Source organism: Drosophila teissieri, chromosome 3R (assembly GCF_016746235.2).
Source record: "Drosophila teissieri strain GT53w chromosome 3R, Prin_Dtei_1.1, whole genome shotgun sequence".
NCBI lineage: Eukaryota > Metazoa > Arthropoda > Insecta > Diptera > Drosophilidae > Drosophila > Drosophila teissieri.
In genome coordinates this window covers 4,920,594-4,937,148 of record NC_053032.1, presented here as the reverse complement: position 1 = coordinate 4,937,148, position 16,555 = coordinate 4,920,594, and the positions used below count along the sequence as shown (strand labels likewise).

At 43.4% G+C, this 16,555-nt stretch overlaps 5 protein-coding genes across 8 annotated transcripts; 2 read left to right on the top strand and 3 right to left on the bottom strand.

The window, feature by feature from the left end:
* Positions 1-9,261, bottom strand: LOC122618809 (dihydropyrimidinase). Of its 3 annotated transcripts, none has more exons than XM_043795387.1 (12): positions 9,131-9,261; positions 5,265-5,352; positions 5,140-5,203; positions 4,668-4,858; positions 4,530-4,606; positions 3,997-4,131; positions 3,875-3,937; positions 3,364-3,510; positions 2,053-2,276; positions 1,376-1,611; positions 835-1,308; positions 1-730 (listed from the first exon to the last, which is right to left on the bottom strand). In XM_043795387.1, the coding sequence occupies exons 2-12, from the start codon at positions 5,341-5,343 to the stop codon at positions 651-653; spliced, it is 1,770 nt and encodes a 589-aa protein (XP_043651322.1). In that variant the 5' UTR covers positions 5,344-5,352; positions 9,131-9,261; the 3' UTR covers positions 1-650. The 3 variants fall into 3 exon arrangements, with proteins under 3 accessions (XP_043651322.1, XP_043651321.1, XP_043651324.1); XM_043795386.1 differs by lacking the exon at positions 2,053-2,276 and adding an exon at positions 2,884-3,122 and having other exon boundaries at positions 2-730; XM_043795389.1 differs by lacking the exons at positions 1-730; positions 835-1,308; positions 1,376-1,611 and adding an exon at positions 2,884-3,122 and having other exon boundaries at positions 2,139-2,276.
* A 547-nt stretch (positions 9,262-9,808) lies between these two features.
* On the bottom strand, positions 9,809-11,373 carry LOC122620444 (GTP-binding protein Rheb homolog). The gene is made up of 5 exons (XM_043797912.1): positions 11,020-11,373; positions 10,821-10,892; positions 10,521-10,728; positions 10,332-10,461; positions 9,809-10,275 (listed from the first exon to the last, which is right to left on the bottom strand). The coding sequence occupies exons 1-5, from the start codon at positions 11,066-11,068 to the stop codon at positions 10,186-10,188; spliced, it is 549 nt and encodes a 182-aa protein (XP_043653847.1). The 5' UTR covers positions 11,069-11,373; the 3' UTR covers positions 9,809-10,185.
* Positions 11,374-11,871: 498 nt separating this feature from the next.
* LOC122619229 (RNA-binding protein 42) lies at positions 11,872-12,999 on the top strand. Its single transcript, XM_043796016.1, has one exon. It carries the CDS (start codon positions 11,970-11,972, stop codon positions 12,885-12,887), a length of 918 nt encoding a protein of 305 aa, XP_043651951.1. The 5' UTR covers positions 11,872-11,969; the 3' UTR covers positions 12,888-12,999.
* LOC122619227 (phospholipid phosphatase 5) lies at positions 12,982-15,574 on the bottom strand. Of its 2 annotated transcripts, none has more exons than XM_043796015.1 (4): positions 15,437-15,574; positions 14,113-14,420; positions 13,626-14,044; positions 12,982-13,562 (listed from the first exon to the last, which is right to left on the bottom strand). In XM_043796015.1, exons 2-4 carry the CDS (start codon positions 14,364-14,366, stop codon positions 13,156-13,158), a joined length of 1,080 nt encoding a protein of 359 aa, XP_043651950.1. In that variant the 5' UTR covers positions 14,367-14,420; positions 15,437-15,574; the 3' UTR covers positions 12,982-13,155. The 2 variants fall into 2 exon arrangements, with proteins under 2 accessions (XP_043651950.1, XP_043651949.1); XM_043796014.1 differs by lacking the exon at positions 15,437-15,574 and adding an exon at positions 15,019-15,336.
* Positions 15,575-15,703: 129 nt separating this feature from the next.
* On the top strand, positions 15,704-16,303 carry LOC122619230. The gene is made up of 2 exons (XM_043796017.1): positions 15,704-16,031; positions 16,089-16,303. The coding sequence occupies exons 1-2, from the start codon at positions 15,712-15,714 to the stop codon at positions 16,234-16,236; spliced, it is 468 nt and encodes a 155-aa protein (XP_043651952.1). The 5' UTR covers positions 15,704-15,711; the 3' UTR covers positions 16,237-16,303.
* The last annotated feature ends 252 nt before the right edge of the window (positions 16,304-16,555 follow it).

Below are 16,555 nucleotides of genomic sequence, written 5' to 3'. Positions count from 1 at the left end.
ATAGTAAAGTTTATTAGCTTGATCTTTGTGTTCAGCATTTGTTGTTAAATATATGCATATAAAGTATGTATTTAATATAAATAGTTTTCCAAATTTATAATAATTTGTTAAAAAAAATGATTGAAGTATTATTTTTAGACATCCTCAGGTATTATGCCGAATTTTCTCCCAAACGCCACTTTGTCGCACGTGGCATGATCGATGTACTATACTTCGAAGCGGGTAATCAATAAACAATTGTCATAGTGTAATGAATTTAACGGAGTTAAATTGTGCTAAATCTCCTTTAAATAAACGAAGTATTAAAATAAACGATTTCAACAAAAAATACCCTAAACAGCAATATTGTTTGTTTTATAACTACACATGCTTCAAGGCATCATAGTTGATGAATCTAACAAAAATTGTATCAACAAGAGGCAATCGGTTCTATGTATAAAATGACGAAGTAGATTCTATTATGCTTTCTTAATTGGCTTGTGGTTATACTCCTATGTAGTTATTAGAAATTTGGTTAGATTACGATTTTGTTTCAGGGTTCTACAGTAAATGCCATTTTAGTTATCGAATGAGCGCAGGCTTTGGCTTACACTGTAGTCGGAGATTGTGCGATTCCGCATTTACACACTTTGCGATGCGACATCTGTGATCTACCAGAATCCGGAAGACTTTCCACCGGGCGGGTTCTTCACTTTAATGCACGCTCGAACACCAGACCTGTCAAGTTCCTCTGTAAAAATATGTTGATACAAAATAGATTTTTATAGTATAAGAATACTTTAAAAAATAAAAAATACATTTTATTTATGAAATGTTTGTTAACAGTCAACCTACCACTTATGGAGAAGGAAGACTCCTGCAAGTCACGCTTTCCATCAACGCGTCCACGCACCGAGGGTGTGCTGCACAATGATCCCTCCGCCGGCATGGCTAGGTTGCCAGCCAGCATGGCACTAATAGGCTCCTGCAACGGAATCTGTATGTCAAGCTCAGCGAACCGCTTAGCCATGGTGCCGTTCTGCTTCTCATCGTGTTGTTCCTCCGGCTGTGACTGTACCTTGCCCTCGATGACGTCGTAGACGAACGGTGGGCGGACAGGGGTGGGAATAAACCGTCCGAAGCCCTCAGCTACCCGCACATTTCCGTGCTCGGCACAAATCCGTCCCCGCACCAGGACGAATTCGCAGACCCCGTGCACAGTCATGCCCTCAAATATGTTGAAGTCACAGGCGTGGTGGTGGGTATCCTTGGAAATGGTACGGGTCGCATTCGGATTCCAGATCACAATATCCGCATCCGAGCCGACGGCTACAAGATTAAAGCGCAGGTCGCTTACAAATCTAAGTACAGGTCGGATGTTTTCTTACTGACTTACCAATACGTCCCTTCTGGGGATAGATGTTAAATATCTTGGCTGCATTTGTGCTGGTCACGGCCACAAAGCGGCAAGGATCCAGAAGCCCAGAGTGGACGCCCTTCTCCCAGACCAGCGACATGCGATCCTCGACTCCGTTGACTCCATTGGGAATCTTGGTAAAGTCACCCCTGCCAAGCGCCTTGTGCTCCTTGTTGAAGGTGCAATTGTCGCTGCCAGTCAGCTGCAAGTCATCACTGTGAACATAATTTGGATCAATGGCTGAATTAAGGTAACCCTTTTAGATGGCCAGTTAAAGGTAACCAAACAAACAATTATCGATAGGGTGGGAAATTCAGCGATCGTCTTTTGGATACTTTCTTGGATACTTACTTCTAGAAGCCTGGATATGAGGAATCAAAAGATTTTACTGTGCTTCTGATTTATTTAAAATATAATATATAACCACCAGTTAACCAAAAAAAAAAGAACGGTGCGAATTCTTTAGATTATTTTCAATTACATTAACCAGCGCAAAACCAAATCAAACAAAAGTAATCTGTCAGCTAGACAGTCATGGAAAACTTAAATTTGTTGTTGCTCGCTTAAAACCTATACAATCCAGCATTCTTTGCCGTATAATAATTTGGCATAGGCCTACGGGATCTTCGATTCCACTAAAGTAAGGCGATACTTACTAAGCCAGGGATTTCATCAGTTGCCTCGGTGTCTCGGCGGATTCGCGGATCGGGGGACTGGTGATGGCGTAAATGCGATCGCTCTTCGGCACGGCGCTCATTGAGCGGCCCAGTGAGCTGGCCAGCGTCTCGCCGAACACGCAGTAGCCACTGCGACGGGCACGACCCACGAGCTCGGCGGAGGATTTGCTGGTGAGGCCGGACACGAAGAGCGGCGTCTTCATCTGGACGATGTGTGAGCGTGTGAGTGAAGCAATGGCAAACATGGAAACGTCTTTGGATTAGTGAGTTAGTTCGAGATTGCGCACAGTTACTTAGTTAGTATAAACGAATTAGGCAGGCAAAAGCGAAGACCAAGTTAGTATGCAGATTAGCCAGTATCAACAAAGAGAAGTTATCTCAGGACCAGAGACCGTAATCATTGCCAAAGTTGCCTACACGAGTTAACATAGGAAAATTGATTGCTTAAACCCTTGTTTATCAAATTAAGCATTCTTATAATTTTATATGGGGGAAAGTCAATTCCAATCCGAAATGCACATTTAGAATACCACTTTTCGTATATAGAATTTTTGGAATCTAAAAAATTAAAGTTTGGTTTCTAAGATACAACAAATCAAGTGCCTTATCCTTTTTATTTTGAAATCTACCTTTATTTCATGTCATATTTGAAAAATAAATATGCAGCTTTCTGCATACAAAAAGGTTCCTTAGCTAAATCAAAAATCGTGGGGCGTATCGAGAACATCCTCAAATAATTTGAGTGCGGAACAATATATCTCACTGATATTTACGGTCCCGGCCCGGAATCTGAATGCAGGCACAACTTACTTCGCCAGCAGCTTCATCAAGAACTCGGGGGTCGTCTTTTCTGGCCGCAAGGGCGGGCTGAGCACATGCGCAGCCTCGGCGTCGAAGCCCAGGTGCTGGCAACAGGTGGCATCCGTGCCCAGCGCCGCGGCCAGGGTCTCGCCCATTATGTATCGCCCCCGATAGCGGTGACGGGCCCTGGCCAGCTCAATGCCCGCCGACTTGCTCATCACGTGGACCACGTAGAGGGGACAATCGGCCTAAATTACGTTTATTGTGGGGTTATATCGAGTGCCGCATACCGCATACCGCATAATATGTACAGGGGTGCATCATACAGAATGGAAATATTAAGAAATCAAAATAAAAAATAACATAAATAAATAAACCATGATTACAGTGTGCGGCGCAGTGAGTGACACTCAACCGGCATGGACACACACCGTCCGCTTCTTCTTCTCATCCGTCCCCCACTGACTAGCGACATGGGAGTGGTCTTACCTGGTGGGCCAGGACGCAGGCGCGATGCACCGCCTCGGCCTCCACCTCCTCGGGCCGCGACAGCTCGTGACCCTCCGGCCCATTGATGCCCTCGGCCAGCAGGCGCTGTGTGTTTTTCGCAATGATGTCGCCGTTCTCCGCGTGGACCTGTGGAAACGAATAAAGTTGTACAACAATAGGATAGATGTGGATGGAAAATGGTTGTAAACAAACATTGGTTTGTACATCTAAAAACCATCATAAAATTCCTCACATTATTTCGGAAATGCAAAAATGTGTTTTCCATATTTAATAGACATTTCTTGTAAGAGTAATACAATTAAAGTCTATCATAAGTTCTTTCAATTGAATATAATATTTCTACATTTAATAGTATCTTTTCTTATATCTCAAACAAATACCCATATTATATTATGAAATAATTTCAATAGAGCTTTAGAAAGGACTTGGGCAGATGGGTGTATACCATAAAATCAGATAGTTACATTAATAATTGTCCAAATAGCCTTACCATAGCAACGCCATTTAAGTGCCTGATACGCTCGAACACATCTAGAAGGTCTGAATCATTCAGCTAAAATGGTGTTAAACCATTAATTATGAAGCGGGTGTATTCCATTATAGCCCACGTACCTGGTAAAGTCCTTTGTAGGCCATGAATGTTTTGAAGGAGTTCACTCCAAGCTCTTTGCACAGAATGCCAATCTCCTCAGACACTGACTTTGACCACCAGGTGATGCCCACGTGCAATGCGTAGTCGCAGCATACCTAAATAAATAATTAGATTCATTATGTAATGACTTATGACATATACATAACATATAATGATTAGTAAAATATATAATGATAATGACATACATACATATATATACTCATATATTCAAAATAAATGTTTCAACAAATCATTTCCAGTCCTATAAAGGAGTTTATCCCAAGCCTCCCATACGCAGTGGAATTTTGTTGGTTGCAACAATATGAATATGCTATGAATATGAACTACTGTACATATCCAAATGTTGGACATATCTAAATGATGGACTAGTATCAACAGTTAACAAAGTTAGCTAGTATTCTATAAGTGCACTTTCTTGTTGCCTATAAATCAAAGCTCCTCTTACGTGGATTTGATTTATGTCTGTTCCCAATATACACTCTAAATTTCTCACCTTAGGATCGGCCCAGCTGCGCCACTTGTCGTAGGCCTCGATCATCGACTCATGTTTGTTGGGCAGAACGAAGTCGACTAGGACAGGGTGTACAGGAATAAATGAGTACAGTTCTTATATATTGCAAAGTCTGCTTACTGATCATGGTAGTGCCACCTGCAACAGCGGCCTTGGTTCCATGGTAGAAATCGTCGACGGCCACGGCTCCACCGAAAGGCAACTGCATGTGGGTGTGGGGGTCGATGCCACCGGGAATGATCATCAGTCCGCTGGCGTCGATGGTGCGCACTCCTCCAGGTATCGTTATTTCTGAGGAGGGTCCCACAAACCTTGAAGTAGGATATGGGTGGCTTAGTAAGGGTTTCCGTACTTTTCTTGTGAGTCATGTCAACGCCCTTGGCAAATCAGCTTGGAAAGGGCGTTGGAGCTCACTGCGGATTGAGGTAATCCTTTTTGGTCTAGAGTGCAAAAATAACTGACTTTGAAGCATATAATAAATAGAATACAATCTCACAAATCCAATCACTATTTTTAAAAGAAATATTAAATGAACTAGCTTTTCAGAACCAAATGTTAGCTATTTGAAATTAGGAATTTTCAAAAGACGTACTTGATAATTCCATCTTCGATGTAAACGTCCGCTTTGAACGACTTGTCATGGTTGACGATCTCGCCTGTAATGTAATCAGTTTTAAACTTTAATTATTCTCGCAAATGTTCGGCTAATGAGCTTACCATTCTTAATGTAGACGCGATTCTGGGCGCTCTGCAAATGAATTGGTACCTTCTTAACCGGTTTCGGGCTGGTAGACATTGCAAGAGTCTGAAATTAGATGGGTTGTATGAGTGAATCTGAATGTCGGACAAGACTGGGAAGAGTTTCCTTATTTCCCACACACAGGCACGAGAGCTGGCATTTTCATACACTCGCTTGGGGTTGTTGGGCTCTCAGTGGTGGCCGAGGCCTATGACTCATCGGAGGCATCGCTCCAGGACAGGCTAGAGACACGTGCCGCACATTAAACTACGCAAACTGAAGTTAAGCCCATGCACTCGAAGAATTATTATTTCGATGGAGTTTATTTACAATATATAATATCTTATTATTGATGAAATGGGAATTTGGCTGAAATCAATACTGTGTTTTCAAGATTTCTTCCTTATTAGTGTTCATGGGGTTCGAGTGCACGCTCTCGTTATCGGTAAGTATTTGTGCAGCGGGGTGTTTTGGGATCTTTTGGAAGGGTTGACGATGCTGTGACCCACAGTGCAACGACAACAAATGTCTTTTCAGCAGATTGGGGTTTCCAGCGCTTTGGAGAGCGCTTTGTTCCGCTGGCAGGCACGGAACCCATCGCGACGTGGTGTGGTAACTGCACAAGAGGAGGAATATTAATACTGCGCTTAAGCCGTTACAACCCAGTCAGCAGTCAACCAACCAGGCCAGCGGGCATTAACCCCGTGGTTGGCCGGTCTTCCTCTCAAGCATTATGTATAGCGTATTGCGTGGCGAAGTGACGTACTACGTCCTCGTCACACACGCTCCCACATCGGATGTGGCACCACTGCGGTGCCAGAACGGCATGGACGCCAAGTTCGAATTGTGCCACACGGGCACTTTAGCAAACGGGGAAAAGAGAGTAAGCCAGGGCGAAGCGGAAAAGGTTTGTTGTGGTGCCATGACTTGCCGTTTTTGTACACTTGCGGTCAATGGGCCAGAACCCCACGGCTGCAAAGAAATATGCATGTGGGCTAAAGAGATTTGTTTTGCGACTATTGCTTCTGTAAACGTATCAGCCGGGGGACTTCATAAACGGTATTTGCAGATTACAAAATCATAAACGGTATTTGCAGATTACAAAATCTGTCACTACATAACATGTAAATTACATAATTATGTAAATAAGTATGTGTATGTACATATATATTTTGGATAAAGCATTGTAGTTCGATCAAATTAAAAAAAAATGAGCCACATTTAAATAACGTTGAATAATGTACTTATTTTACTTATTTATCCATTTGTCTATTATACCCGTTGCTCGTAGAGTAAAAGGTTATACTATTTCTTTGAAAAGTATGTAACACAACCACCCAAAACTGCCACCTTTTGAAAAAGGTTTTAATATTTATACCCGTTACTCGTAGAGTAAAAGGGTATACTAGATTCGTTGAAAAGTATGTAACAGGCAGAAGGAAGCGTTTCCGACCATATAAAGTATATATATTCTTGATCAGGATCAGTAGCCGAGTCGATCTGGACATGTCCGTCTGTCCGTCCGTCTGTCCGTATGAACGTCGAGATCTCAGGAACTACAAAAGCTAGAAAGTTGAGATTAAACATACGGACTTCAGAGACATAGACGCAGCGCAAGCTTGTTGATTCATGTTGCCACGCCCACTCTAACGCCCACAAACCGCATACAACTGCCACGCCCACACTATTGAAAAATGTTTTGATATTTTTTCATTTTTGTATTAGTCTTGTAAATTTCTATCGATTTGCCAAAAAACTTTTTGCCACGCCCACTCTAACGCCCACAAACCGCCCAAAACTGCCACGCCCACACTTTTGAAAATTGTTTTGATATTTTTTAATTTTTGTATTAGACTTGTAAATTTCTATCGATTTGCCAAAAAACTTTTTGCCACGCCCACTCTAACGCCCTCAAACCGAAAAAAACTGTCAGTGTTGAAGACTCGCCTTCGCACTTCCACTGGCTGAGTAACGGGTATCAGATAGTCGGGGAACTCGACTATAGCGTTCTCTCTTGTTTTTTATTAGTCTTGTAAATGTCTATCGATTAGCCAAAAAACTTTCTGCCACGCCCTCCCTAACGCCCACAAACCGCACAAAACTGCCACGCCCACACTTTTGAAAAAAGTTTTTATATTTCTTCACATTTTAGTTAGTCTTGTAAATTTCTCCTTATTTAGTCGAGGAATTCGACTATAGCGTTCTCTCTTGTTTATTGTCGAGGGCCTTTCATTAAACAGCGAACTAAATCCAAGCTAGATTATTTCTGAGTGTACTTAATTTAGCAAATACTGTTTTTACCGCAAGTGTGTGTCTGAAAACTCAGTGTGATAATGATTATCGGGCTGAATTACGTGATGGAGGATGGCTACATTTTATTAGTTTAATTGCGACTGGTTCCACTGCAATATTGGATTAGTGAGCACTTTTCCCTTTGGTGGCGCACGTCGAAACACAAAAACCGTATGTGCTTGGATGCACTGATCTAGATCTAGACTTTTTTTAGCATGGGTAAATCATATATGTAAAAACGCGGACCGAGTGTCTTTATATATAATGCACACAAGTGGGCTCGTATATACATATATAATGCAATTATTGCAGCCGCATTAATGCGGGCAAAATGTGCTAAGCTCAAACTCTGAATGAATTTTGTGGGTCGCTAGGCCTCTTTAATTTGAAAAATGCAGCCGGCTTAATTGCATTTACTGGTGTTCCTTGGTTAAATATTAGTATTTTGCATCAGTCACTGGAACTTGCTAGTCCAATCAAGCACCTTAACGTGGCTCCCAGGCCAGCTGGATTATCAGTGAAAATACTATTAAGGTAAGGCAAGTCAATATAATTCGCACTGTTGTCTTTCAATTTGTTACTCCACTTAAAATGTGTCAAAATGTGTTTTAATTAAAAAAAATTCCTTAGGCGTTACTATGTAATATAGAATCTGTGCTTATAGACTGAATAATTACGTTGATTTTTCTTTCTGTCAGTTTAATCTCCTGATACAGCACAATCGGTAGGTTATCCTTGTTTGGTGTGTTTACTGTGGCTTTGCAGCCAGCTGTAAAATCGCGACTTATCTTAGCAGCCCATCCCACATATGGGCAGATCCTGGTGCCGTAGCTCCATTACCACCAGGGGGTATGAATATTGACAAGCAGGCAGCCCTTAATCGCGAGTCATATAGATGAACTTGGCTCGACATTGACTAGAGACGCCCATGTGTACATCTGCACATACGAACGGCTAAGTACGACTTAGGTCGGCTATGTTCCGTTGCCATCTACAATTTCCAATCCTGTCCAGACATCGCGGCCAATTGCGAGTGCCGGTTTTTGCAGAGTCCAACGACTCGAGGCCATTTGTTTGTTATTAAATCGATAAAAGGCTGTGGCCCGGAAAGGAAGCAACAAGAAAAGCCAGTACCCACCCATTCGTATTGGAATTCCGAATCGATGGATGTATGTATGTACATTGCACCTGATTAGCGGGTTGTGAGTGCAGTTGTACAAACATACCTATCCACATATGTACATAAATTGCTTACAAATCGGGACTGGTAAATGCCGTCACAAAACGAAAACGAAATTTCAATTAACATAATAACATCGAACATAATGTTGTACATGTATACTATTGTGCGAGAGCAATAAAATTTTAAAATAGAACGAAAAACTGTGAAAATACCCACGCATGGCGCACCAGTATACACACACACTCCCATCTAAAGTCGGCAAGAAAAACAATTGCAATACAGAATATAGAATAGAAAATCCAGCCCGCTTTCTTTTGCATGGGGACATTCACATTTAATACAATTCGCTCTCTTTTCTGTCTAAATTACCGTTAAATGGTAAAAATCTGACGCGATTTAAATGCTGAAGGAGTTTAGTTTTAACGCACGCACAAGTTCACTGTTTGAAAAACGGAAAACATTTATCTCTCGGTCCGATTGGAACTCGCCTAGTGGTGGATTTATTCTTTGCGTGGTGGGTTATAGCAGCTGACTGTTAACAGCACTGTTAAACCGCACAACGGTCTGTTAGCCGGCATTTAGATTTAAGATTACTTGGCTTGAATATTTGTATCAAAGTTCATATTAGGTTTATTTTCAACCTTTTAAAATATTAACTCAACCAAATCTTACCTAAAATTGTTAATTAAATTCGTCCGACAAAATATGATATGTGAAATCGCGGTATATCATTTTAGGGAGTACCGTTTTTTTCATTTTATTGCTAGAGTGACCAGGTGACTCCTTGATTTCTTAGTCTTCGCCCAGATCATCCCAATTGTTTTGATCCGTGAACCTTGCTCTTCAGTATTTACAACAATTTGGAATCTTAGGTAATCATGAAAATATCGATATTAATTGATGAGTTATAATGAAGAAACGCAATAATTCCATTACATTGCTAATGGAGCTGGAAGCTTTCTCGTCGCATCTGTAACTTCAGTAAAACGAGTCTATTATTTTTATCCCACTCCAAAACTTTTGACCAAAAGTAAAAACAATCTTAAATAGTATTTGGAAAAATTATACTTAAATGGAAACAAAATGTTTGTAGAAATTATTTATGAAATTTGTAACAGAATTGTTGTTGTGAGTAATGGTACTAACATAAACCTGTTGTGTTGCGCTAATCGCGAACCACAAAACCTGCTGGGCAGCGTTAGCGGACGCATCTGAGTCGCTTGATATTGTTTACTTGCTGTGTGGTCTTAAAACTATTAGGTCTATTAGGTTTTTAGATTTTCCTGCTGCGCACAAGGGGCTTGGCCAGCCACGCCATGCACGCTGGCCCAACTGTGTAGATAAGATATAATCGAATTTCGTATTGCCATAGCGATTCGCCGTATTACCAACAGTTCGGCCGAAGTTTAAGCTACCCAGCCGCCCTACGAAACAAGGCAACTACTTTTCTCCTGAGGATGGCCGTTCTCGTTTTCTATGAGGATCAGCAGCTGATGAAATATATCTCCCACGGACTGCAAAGGAAATGGCTCAGTAGCAAACACCTAGTTTGATTGGTTTTCCTACTTACCTCGTTCTGTTTGGCAGACGTTTCAAGAAATGCTGCTCGCCAGGACTCGGCCAGCTTCTTGCCTTCCTCCGTGGAAACGGTTCGTTCCGGTTGCAGATCGGTCTTGTTGCCGACCAACACCACAGGTACACTGAAAAGCATGGCAGGTAAGCTTAACTATCAACTGGAACCCACAGGAAAAAAGCGTACTATTTCTTGCCCATCACATCCAGCAGCTTCTCGTATATGATCTTCACCACTTCAAAAGACTTTTGGCTGGTTATCGAGTATACCAGGACGTATCCGTGGTAGTCCATGCTGTACTGCACCGGGAATATGCTGTACTCGTCCTGGCCCGCCGTGTCGATGAGCTTCACGATGTAGTCTTGCGATTTTACGCGCTCGATCTTTGTGAAGGCTGTAAATGGGAATTTCCGATCATTACGCATTGCTATGGAAGCATGGAGTCATACTGGCTTTTAAGAAATCCGGACGGAATGTTGCACTTACTGTTCTCGATAGTGGGGTCATAGGAGTCCACGAACTGGCCCTCCACGAACTGTATGCATAGCGACGATTTGCCTGCAGGTGAAACGCAATTGTTATGGGCAATTGTTCATAGTTGTTGCTTTTGTCGAAATACTACGCAATTACAAGTGCTAGCAGCATGACAGATGGGTTTTATTTGGAATTTGCTGGAAAAACTTACCCACGGATCGGTAGCCCATCATAGCTATGTTGCGCTCCTTGGTTGGCATTTTCCTTGGGCCTAGGGCTTTCAAATTAATGGAGAAATATATAAGTTTTGGGATTTTCCGCACTTTTTTGTTGCTGTCGCCCCGTCGACTTTTTGTGCGCTTGTGTGGGAATGCCTTTGCTTTTATGTATGTATTCTGTGTATGTATGGAATATTGCTTCTGCTTTATTTTTTCTTGCTGAGGATACTTGTTGCTATCACAGATAGGGCTTTTCCGCCGATTTTAGTTCAATTATTATTTATCAGATCCTCTAAAAGAAAACAGTAATTCTCAAGTTGAGTCAGTTCTGGTGTCGACGACGTCGAAATACCTCCTAGCTTAGCCAATACAAGGCATTTACCAGCTATTGCAAAACGGTCCTATCGCACTTTCGACTACTTTTTAACGGTCAGCATTTGCAGTGTTTAGGTTTTGCGTAAAAGGGACGGCTCTGTTTTTACAAAATTAGGAATAGTAGTAGTAATTTGAACAGGCCGAATAATCAACTGTACAAAGTCGCTGAATTTTTTGTATTGCTCAAAATATTAGAACGCATTTATCTATCGACCATAGTTATATGAGCTGATCTGTTTGCCCCAAAATGCCGTCTTATTTATGATAGAAAAATAACTGTTCTTTTATTTAAAATAATGTTATAAGCCGAATTGTATTTTATTTATGATAGAAAAATAACTGTTCTTTTTATTACCCGAATTGTATATGTGATGTCAACAAGCTATCTTGAGTAAGGTATATTGTAGGTAGATATGATGCAGATGTGGACATGTCTCGACAGGCCTTACTAAATCGATTGGGAATAAAATCGATAAGTGTTTACTTAAACATTTCTGCAGCATTTTTGTGAAAAGTTGTTTGGATCTAAGAATCTTCAAGTTTTCTCATAACCCCAAACCCACTTTAAATGGGTACAAAGCGTCGCAACATCGAGGATGAGCTCTCACGCTTCGAGGCGGAGATCTCGAAGCCTCCCGCCCGCAATCTCTTCGTGCCCAACCAGGTGCGCCCGATCATAGCCGCCAACACATACCACAACACGCAGCACAAGTTGCAGCATCACCAGGGAATTGGAGGATCGCGTCTGACAGTACCCCCGCCCCCGATCCCGCCCCCACCCACATTTATGTCAACCTTTGTGCCTACGGGCAGTGGAGGTGGCTCCTCTGCCAGCTCCAAGCCAATGTCGGCCACTCCCGTAGTCCTGAGCAGCGCCCCCAAGCTTTATCAGTGCCGGCAGTCTGTGCGCGTGCCTACCGTGGCCGTCGCGACCTCCATTGATATCAACGCCGTCTCTTTTGACGTGACGCAAAAGCTGAAGAAGCTTAAAGCGGAGAAGTCCGGACCCAATCCTATTGCAGAAGAGGCCATTAAGGCGGCGCGCGCATCATCGGCGCTGCAATCCTTCCAGACAACGGAGCGGAAGAAGAAGGACCGCAAGACTGTACGTATCGCTGGCGGCACAGTGTGGGAGGATACTTCGCTGGCTGACTGGCCCGATGATGACTTCCGCATTTTCTGCGGTGACTTGGGAAACGACGTCAACGACGAGGTCCTCACCCGGACCTTCAACAAATTCCCATCGTTCCAGCGGGCTCGGGTAGTGCGGGACAAGCGCACGGGCAAGAGCAAGGGATTCGGCTTCGTGAGCTTCAGAGAACCAGCCGACTTTATACGGGCGATGAAGGAGATGGACGGTCGCTATGTGGGCAGCCGACCTATCAAGCTGCGCAAGAGCACGTGGCGACAACGCAGCCTTGACGTGGTTAAGAAAAAGGAGCGCGAAAAACAGGTGCTGCTGCAGGCGTTCAACTCCATGACCTGAATCTGAGTGTGCATACCCTGTCCTTGAAGCTAGTTTCGGCCACTTTGATGTAGCAAATTAGATTTCGATGTTGCTGCCAAAGATGGGCAATAAATTTACGTTTAGCAATTGACTCGCTAATTTTTATTAAAGGAACTACAAACAAACCCTTCCCATTACGAGGTAAACCAGCAGCACATTTGTGAATCGGCAATTAAGCGATGTCTAGATTTGTTTAAAAAGGAAGCTTAAACGGAAAAGCAAAACTAACTATATTTACGTAAAGCTTTTAGTACCATTTGGACCCTTCCTTGCCAGCGAGGAGAGGTCTCCGCACCGGATCGCCGTCAGCTCGATCATCACGACTTTCATTTTCATTCTTTCCTGATAGTCGCTGGTACTTTCCCTCTCTGCTGGGCCACCTGACCAGTGCTTTGCCGGCATCAGGTCTGAAAATGGAGGGATAGTATTGTCTGTAGCTTATATAGCCTGCAAAGAGACCAATCAGGCCGCCGAAGGTCACATCCTGCCAGTGGTGATGGTAGTCGCAGGTGCGACTAACTGCAACCAGCAGTGCGATGAACAAAGGTATCACTGCGATGCAGAGCCGCCAGGTCTGTCCGCGTCCCCGGATATCGAAAGCGTGCAGCTTGGCGCCAATGTAGTAGGCTATGAAACCAAAACTAGCAAAGGCGACTAGAGTCGGCGTATTAAAATGGTTAGCGGGCATCAAGGACTAAATTCCAAAATTCAACTTACACGAAGAGTGCCCGCTGGGGAAGCTCTTGCGGCCTTCGTTTATATCGCCCGAATGACCTGTGCAATTGAAATCCAAGCTGAAACTGTCTAAGCCACTTGACGTTGTGTTAAGCACCATTACGCCATCAGGAAAGCAGCGGTAAAAGTAGTCTGGCCTGGGCCGCCCCACTGTTATCTTTAATACGCTTGTGGGGATGCCATTCATGCACAGGGCCAATGTCCAGGCCCAGCTGGCGGCTCTGAAGTCCCGTATGTCTTTTGTGTACCAATAGAAGGCGACAGTGACCAGAAAGGGAGCCACTATCACCCAGAAGAGCAGTTCCCCGCCCCTGACGATGTCCGGCCTCCTTGGATTCTTGTATAGCCACAGCTCTTCCTCATGGATTTCCCGCTTAAAAGCTGTCATCGTCTCCAGCTTGCTGTAGATATGTATGAGTCATGCGTGATGGACTTTGTCAGCATTTGGAATGTAACACAAAAAACTCACAAGAAGGCAATGACAAGGAGAACGCGGAGTACAACATCTACGGCATCGCTGATCTTCCTATTGGAGTTCCCTGTGCTGGGACTTCGTTCCTCTCGCTTTTCGGGCTGAGCGTAAGTGCTGTCCGCGTTCATAGCAAGTTCATTGCGCCACATTTCGTCATTGGACTTGGTCATCGATCCTGTGTGTCCGACGTCCTCTGTGGAACTGTCGCTGAGGGTTTGCCTGGATTCTCGACTATCCTTGCCCGCAGGCATTTCGTTAGTCCTTTGGGAATAATTCGTTGTCAGCTTTGGTTTGGTGTTTGTCGCCTAAATAATTAAAAAGATAAGAAGCAAACGACGAGTCATTAATGGTTGCAATTATGCGTAGGATTGAACTAAATCAGTTGTGAAATAGATTGATAAAAGGCCTATCTAACTATGTTACTTCATGTACTTATGATTCGCGGATGGAGAAGGCTATTGATGAAAAAGCTAATGCTCTTAGAGAGTATACCGGAATAGTCATTCAAAACCCCCTTAGTGAAGCGGTGTCAAGGTGTGAAACGTACGATTTTGCCGATTAGATAAAAATACTGAAGAAAAGTGCCCATATGAGGAATGTAATAAGGATAAATATTTTGCAATCATTTCAGAAATTGTGCCAGCGTTTGCTTACACTAAAACTAAACTTTGATTCAATATTTTTGTGGGTATTCCTGGAATTAATCAAAGAATAAGCTTTTCTTTCAGTGCACACTTGGCCACGCTTTTCGTCAATGTTTGTCATCAATCGCGGTTACGTATGGCCAGATACGTGTGGATGAACGTATAGTATGGCTATATTGTATAGGATGCCGTTGCCATATGCACACATGGTGGATTTAAGCAGCTGGGCTTAATAAACATTATCGGCTAGCTGTCGCACCTGCTGCTTGGCTGTGCCTCCGATATTGCCGTTGCGGTCGATTGGATTTTCGCAGCGGCGACTTCGTAGGTCCGCTTTACAACTAGCGGGCATTATCACAGAAACCGATGCGATCTCCTAGAATTTGCCTATATTTGTGTTGACTTTGGAACTGTTTGCACTTGGGGCATGCACTTGTTGCTGGTGCTGTTAATCTCAACGTGTTTTCAACTTGGCTGCTTTCCGACTGCTGATGAATGCTAATGGCAGGGCTTTTTATAAACTTTCTCTAATCTCGCGACAGCATCGTAAAACAAACAGCGAAGCAAACCCCTTCACATCACCCCTCTGCGACAACTAATGCGCAAGAAAACAACAACAGCTGTTTGCCCTTTTGGTTAGTCGGATTCCCCGAGAGTTTGCAGCTTTGCAGTTTTACCTCTTAAGTGGACATCACCGTGTCTGTGGCGGCAGCAATTAAAAGTCATTGCGAAAAAGACGGACGCACGCGACAAAAGCAAACATTTTGCAGACGTTTCTTTTCGTTTTGATTTGATTAAGTTTTTAGTTTGCTAACCAGAATCGGGCTGGCGATAACGATTGTTATCGACGGGAGTGCCAACTTGGCGCATAGCAATGATAAGTCAGGGTTGTTTGTGCAATCATGTGATTGAAAAATCCCCGTCAGAGCGAATAAAGTTATTTTAGCCTACAATGAGCACCAGAAACAGCGAAAAGGAGGCCGCTGGCCAGCTACTGGATAACTTGTACCTGGACATGTTCCACCTCGTCGAGGAACACACCCAGTGTCGGGTTAATTTGGAGCAAAGCAACGCCAGTGGGGCGATTCTCCTGGCCCGCACCAGATTTCAGCACGGAGGCAGCCACTGCGTGTCCACGGCCCAAATTCCCACGGAGAACAGTGCCGAGTTCAACGCCCTCTGTCGGGTGGTGGACTCCACGGATGGCATCTCCATCGAACGACAGGAGGTGGACAAGTCCAAGGGCTTCGTGGAGCCCCTCCACTGGTTCTCGTGAGCACTGATAACGCCTATGGGCTAACTTGATAACTGTTTAACACCTCTTTTCAGGGTTCTGCCACCGATGAGCTTGCGCAAAGCTGTGTCCAAGTTCAAGGATTGTATAGAGCTGGTCGCCGAGAGCACTAATCTGCAGCGGCAGCTTGGAGAAGCGCTGGATTGGATTACAAATCTGCGCAGAAGCGTCTTGCTGAACTAGACTAGAATACTTATGGCGTACACACAATTTTTAAAATGTTAAGAATAAAGTAGATTTGAAAACCTCATTTTAACAGCTCCTTATGACTCTAAGAAGAATTATTGTTGATCTATCTTAAACATCAATTTCATAATTTTTTTTTTTTCGCGCGAGTCCCACGGCCACACCTCCCGCCCAACCGACCGAGGGGCGCTGCCGTGTATCGTACGGTTTGAATCGCGGGAAGATAGACGCGATATAGAAGACAGTAAAGGACGAGGAAATTTATGTATACTAGTAGTAATATCTAAGAATTCGTTAAGTACGTTAGTATTGATCG

Bases quoted from the DNA above. Each gene is read 5' to 3' on its own strand.
- LOC122618809 (XM_043795386.1), bottom strand. From the start codon at position 5,343: ATGTCTACCAGCCCGAAACCGGTTAAGAAGGTACCAATTCATTTGCAG. The intron at 1,612-2,883 runs GTAAGTTGTGCC...TTATGTTCACAG, and splicing joins TTGATGAAGCTGCTGGCGAA to TGATGACTTGCAGCTGACTG. The intron at 731-834 runs GTAGGTTGACTG...ATATTTTTACAG, and splicing joins GTCTTCCTTCTCCATAAGTG to AGGAACTTGACAGGTCTGGT.
- LOC122620444 (XM_043797912.1), bottom strand. From the start codon at position 11,068: ATGCCAACCAAGGAGCGCAACATAGCTATGATGGGCTACCGATCCGTG. The intron at 10,462-10,520 runs GTACGCTTTTTT...CATGCTTTTCAG, and splicing joins GATGTGATGGGCAAGAAATA to TGTACCTGTGGTGTTGGTCG. The intron at 10,276-10,331 runs GTAAGTAGGAAA...TTTCCTTTGCAG, and splicing joins CGTCTGCCAAACAGAACGAG to TCCGTGGGAGATATATTTCA.
- LOC122619229 (XM_043796016.1), top strand. From the start codon at position 11,970: ATGGGTACAAAGCGTCGCAACATCGAGGATGAGCTCTCACGCTTCGAG.
- LOC122619227 (XM_043796014.1), bottom strand. From the start codon at position 15,111: ATGCCCGCTAGTTGTAAAGCGGACCTACGAAGTCGCCGCTGCGAAAAT. The intron at 14,421-15,018 runs GTGCGACAGCTA...TTAATTATTTAG, and splicing joins GAGGCACAGCCAAGCAGCAG to GCGACAAACACCAAACCAAA. The intron at 14,045-14,112 runs GTGAGTTTTTTG...ACATATCTACAG, and splicing joins CTCCTTGTCATTGCCTTCTT to CAAGCTGGAGACGATGACAG.
- LOC122619230 (XM_043796017.1), top strand. From the start codon at position 15,712: ATGAGCACCAGAAACAGCGAAAAGGAGGCCGCTGGCCAGCTACTGGAT. The intron at 16,032-16,088 runs GTGAGCACTGAT...ACCTCTTTTCAG, and splicing joins GAGCCCCTCCACTGGTTCTC to GGTTCTGCCACCGATGAGCT.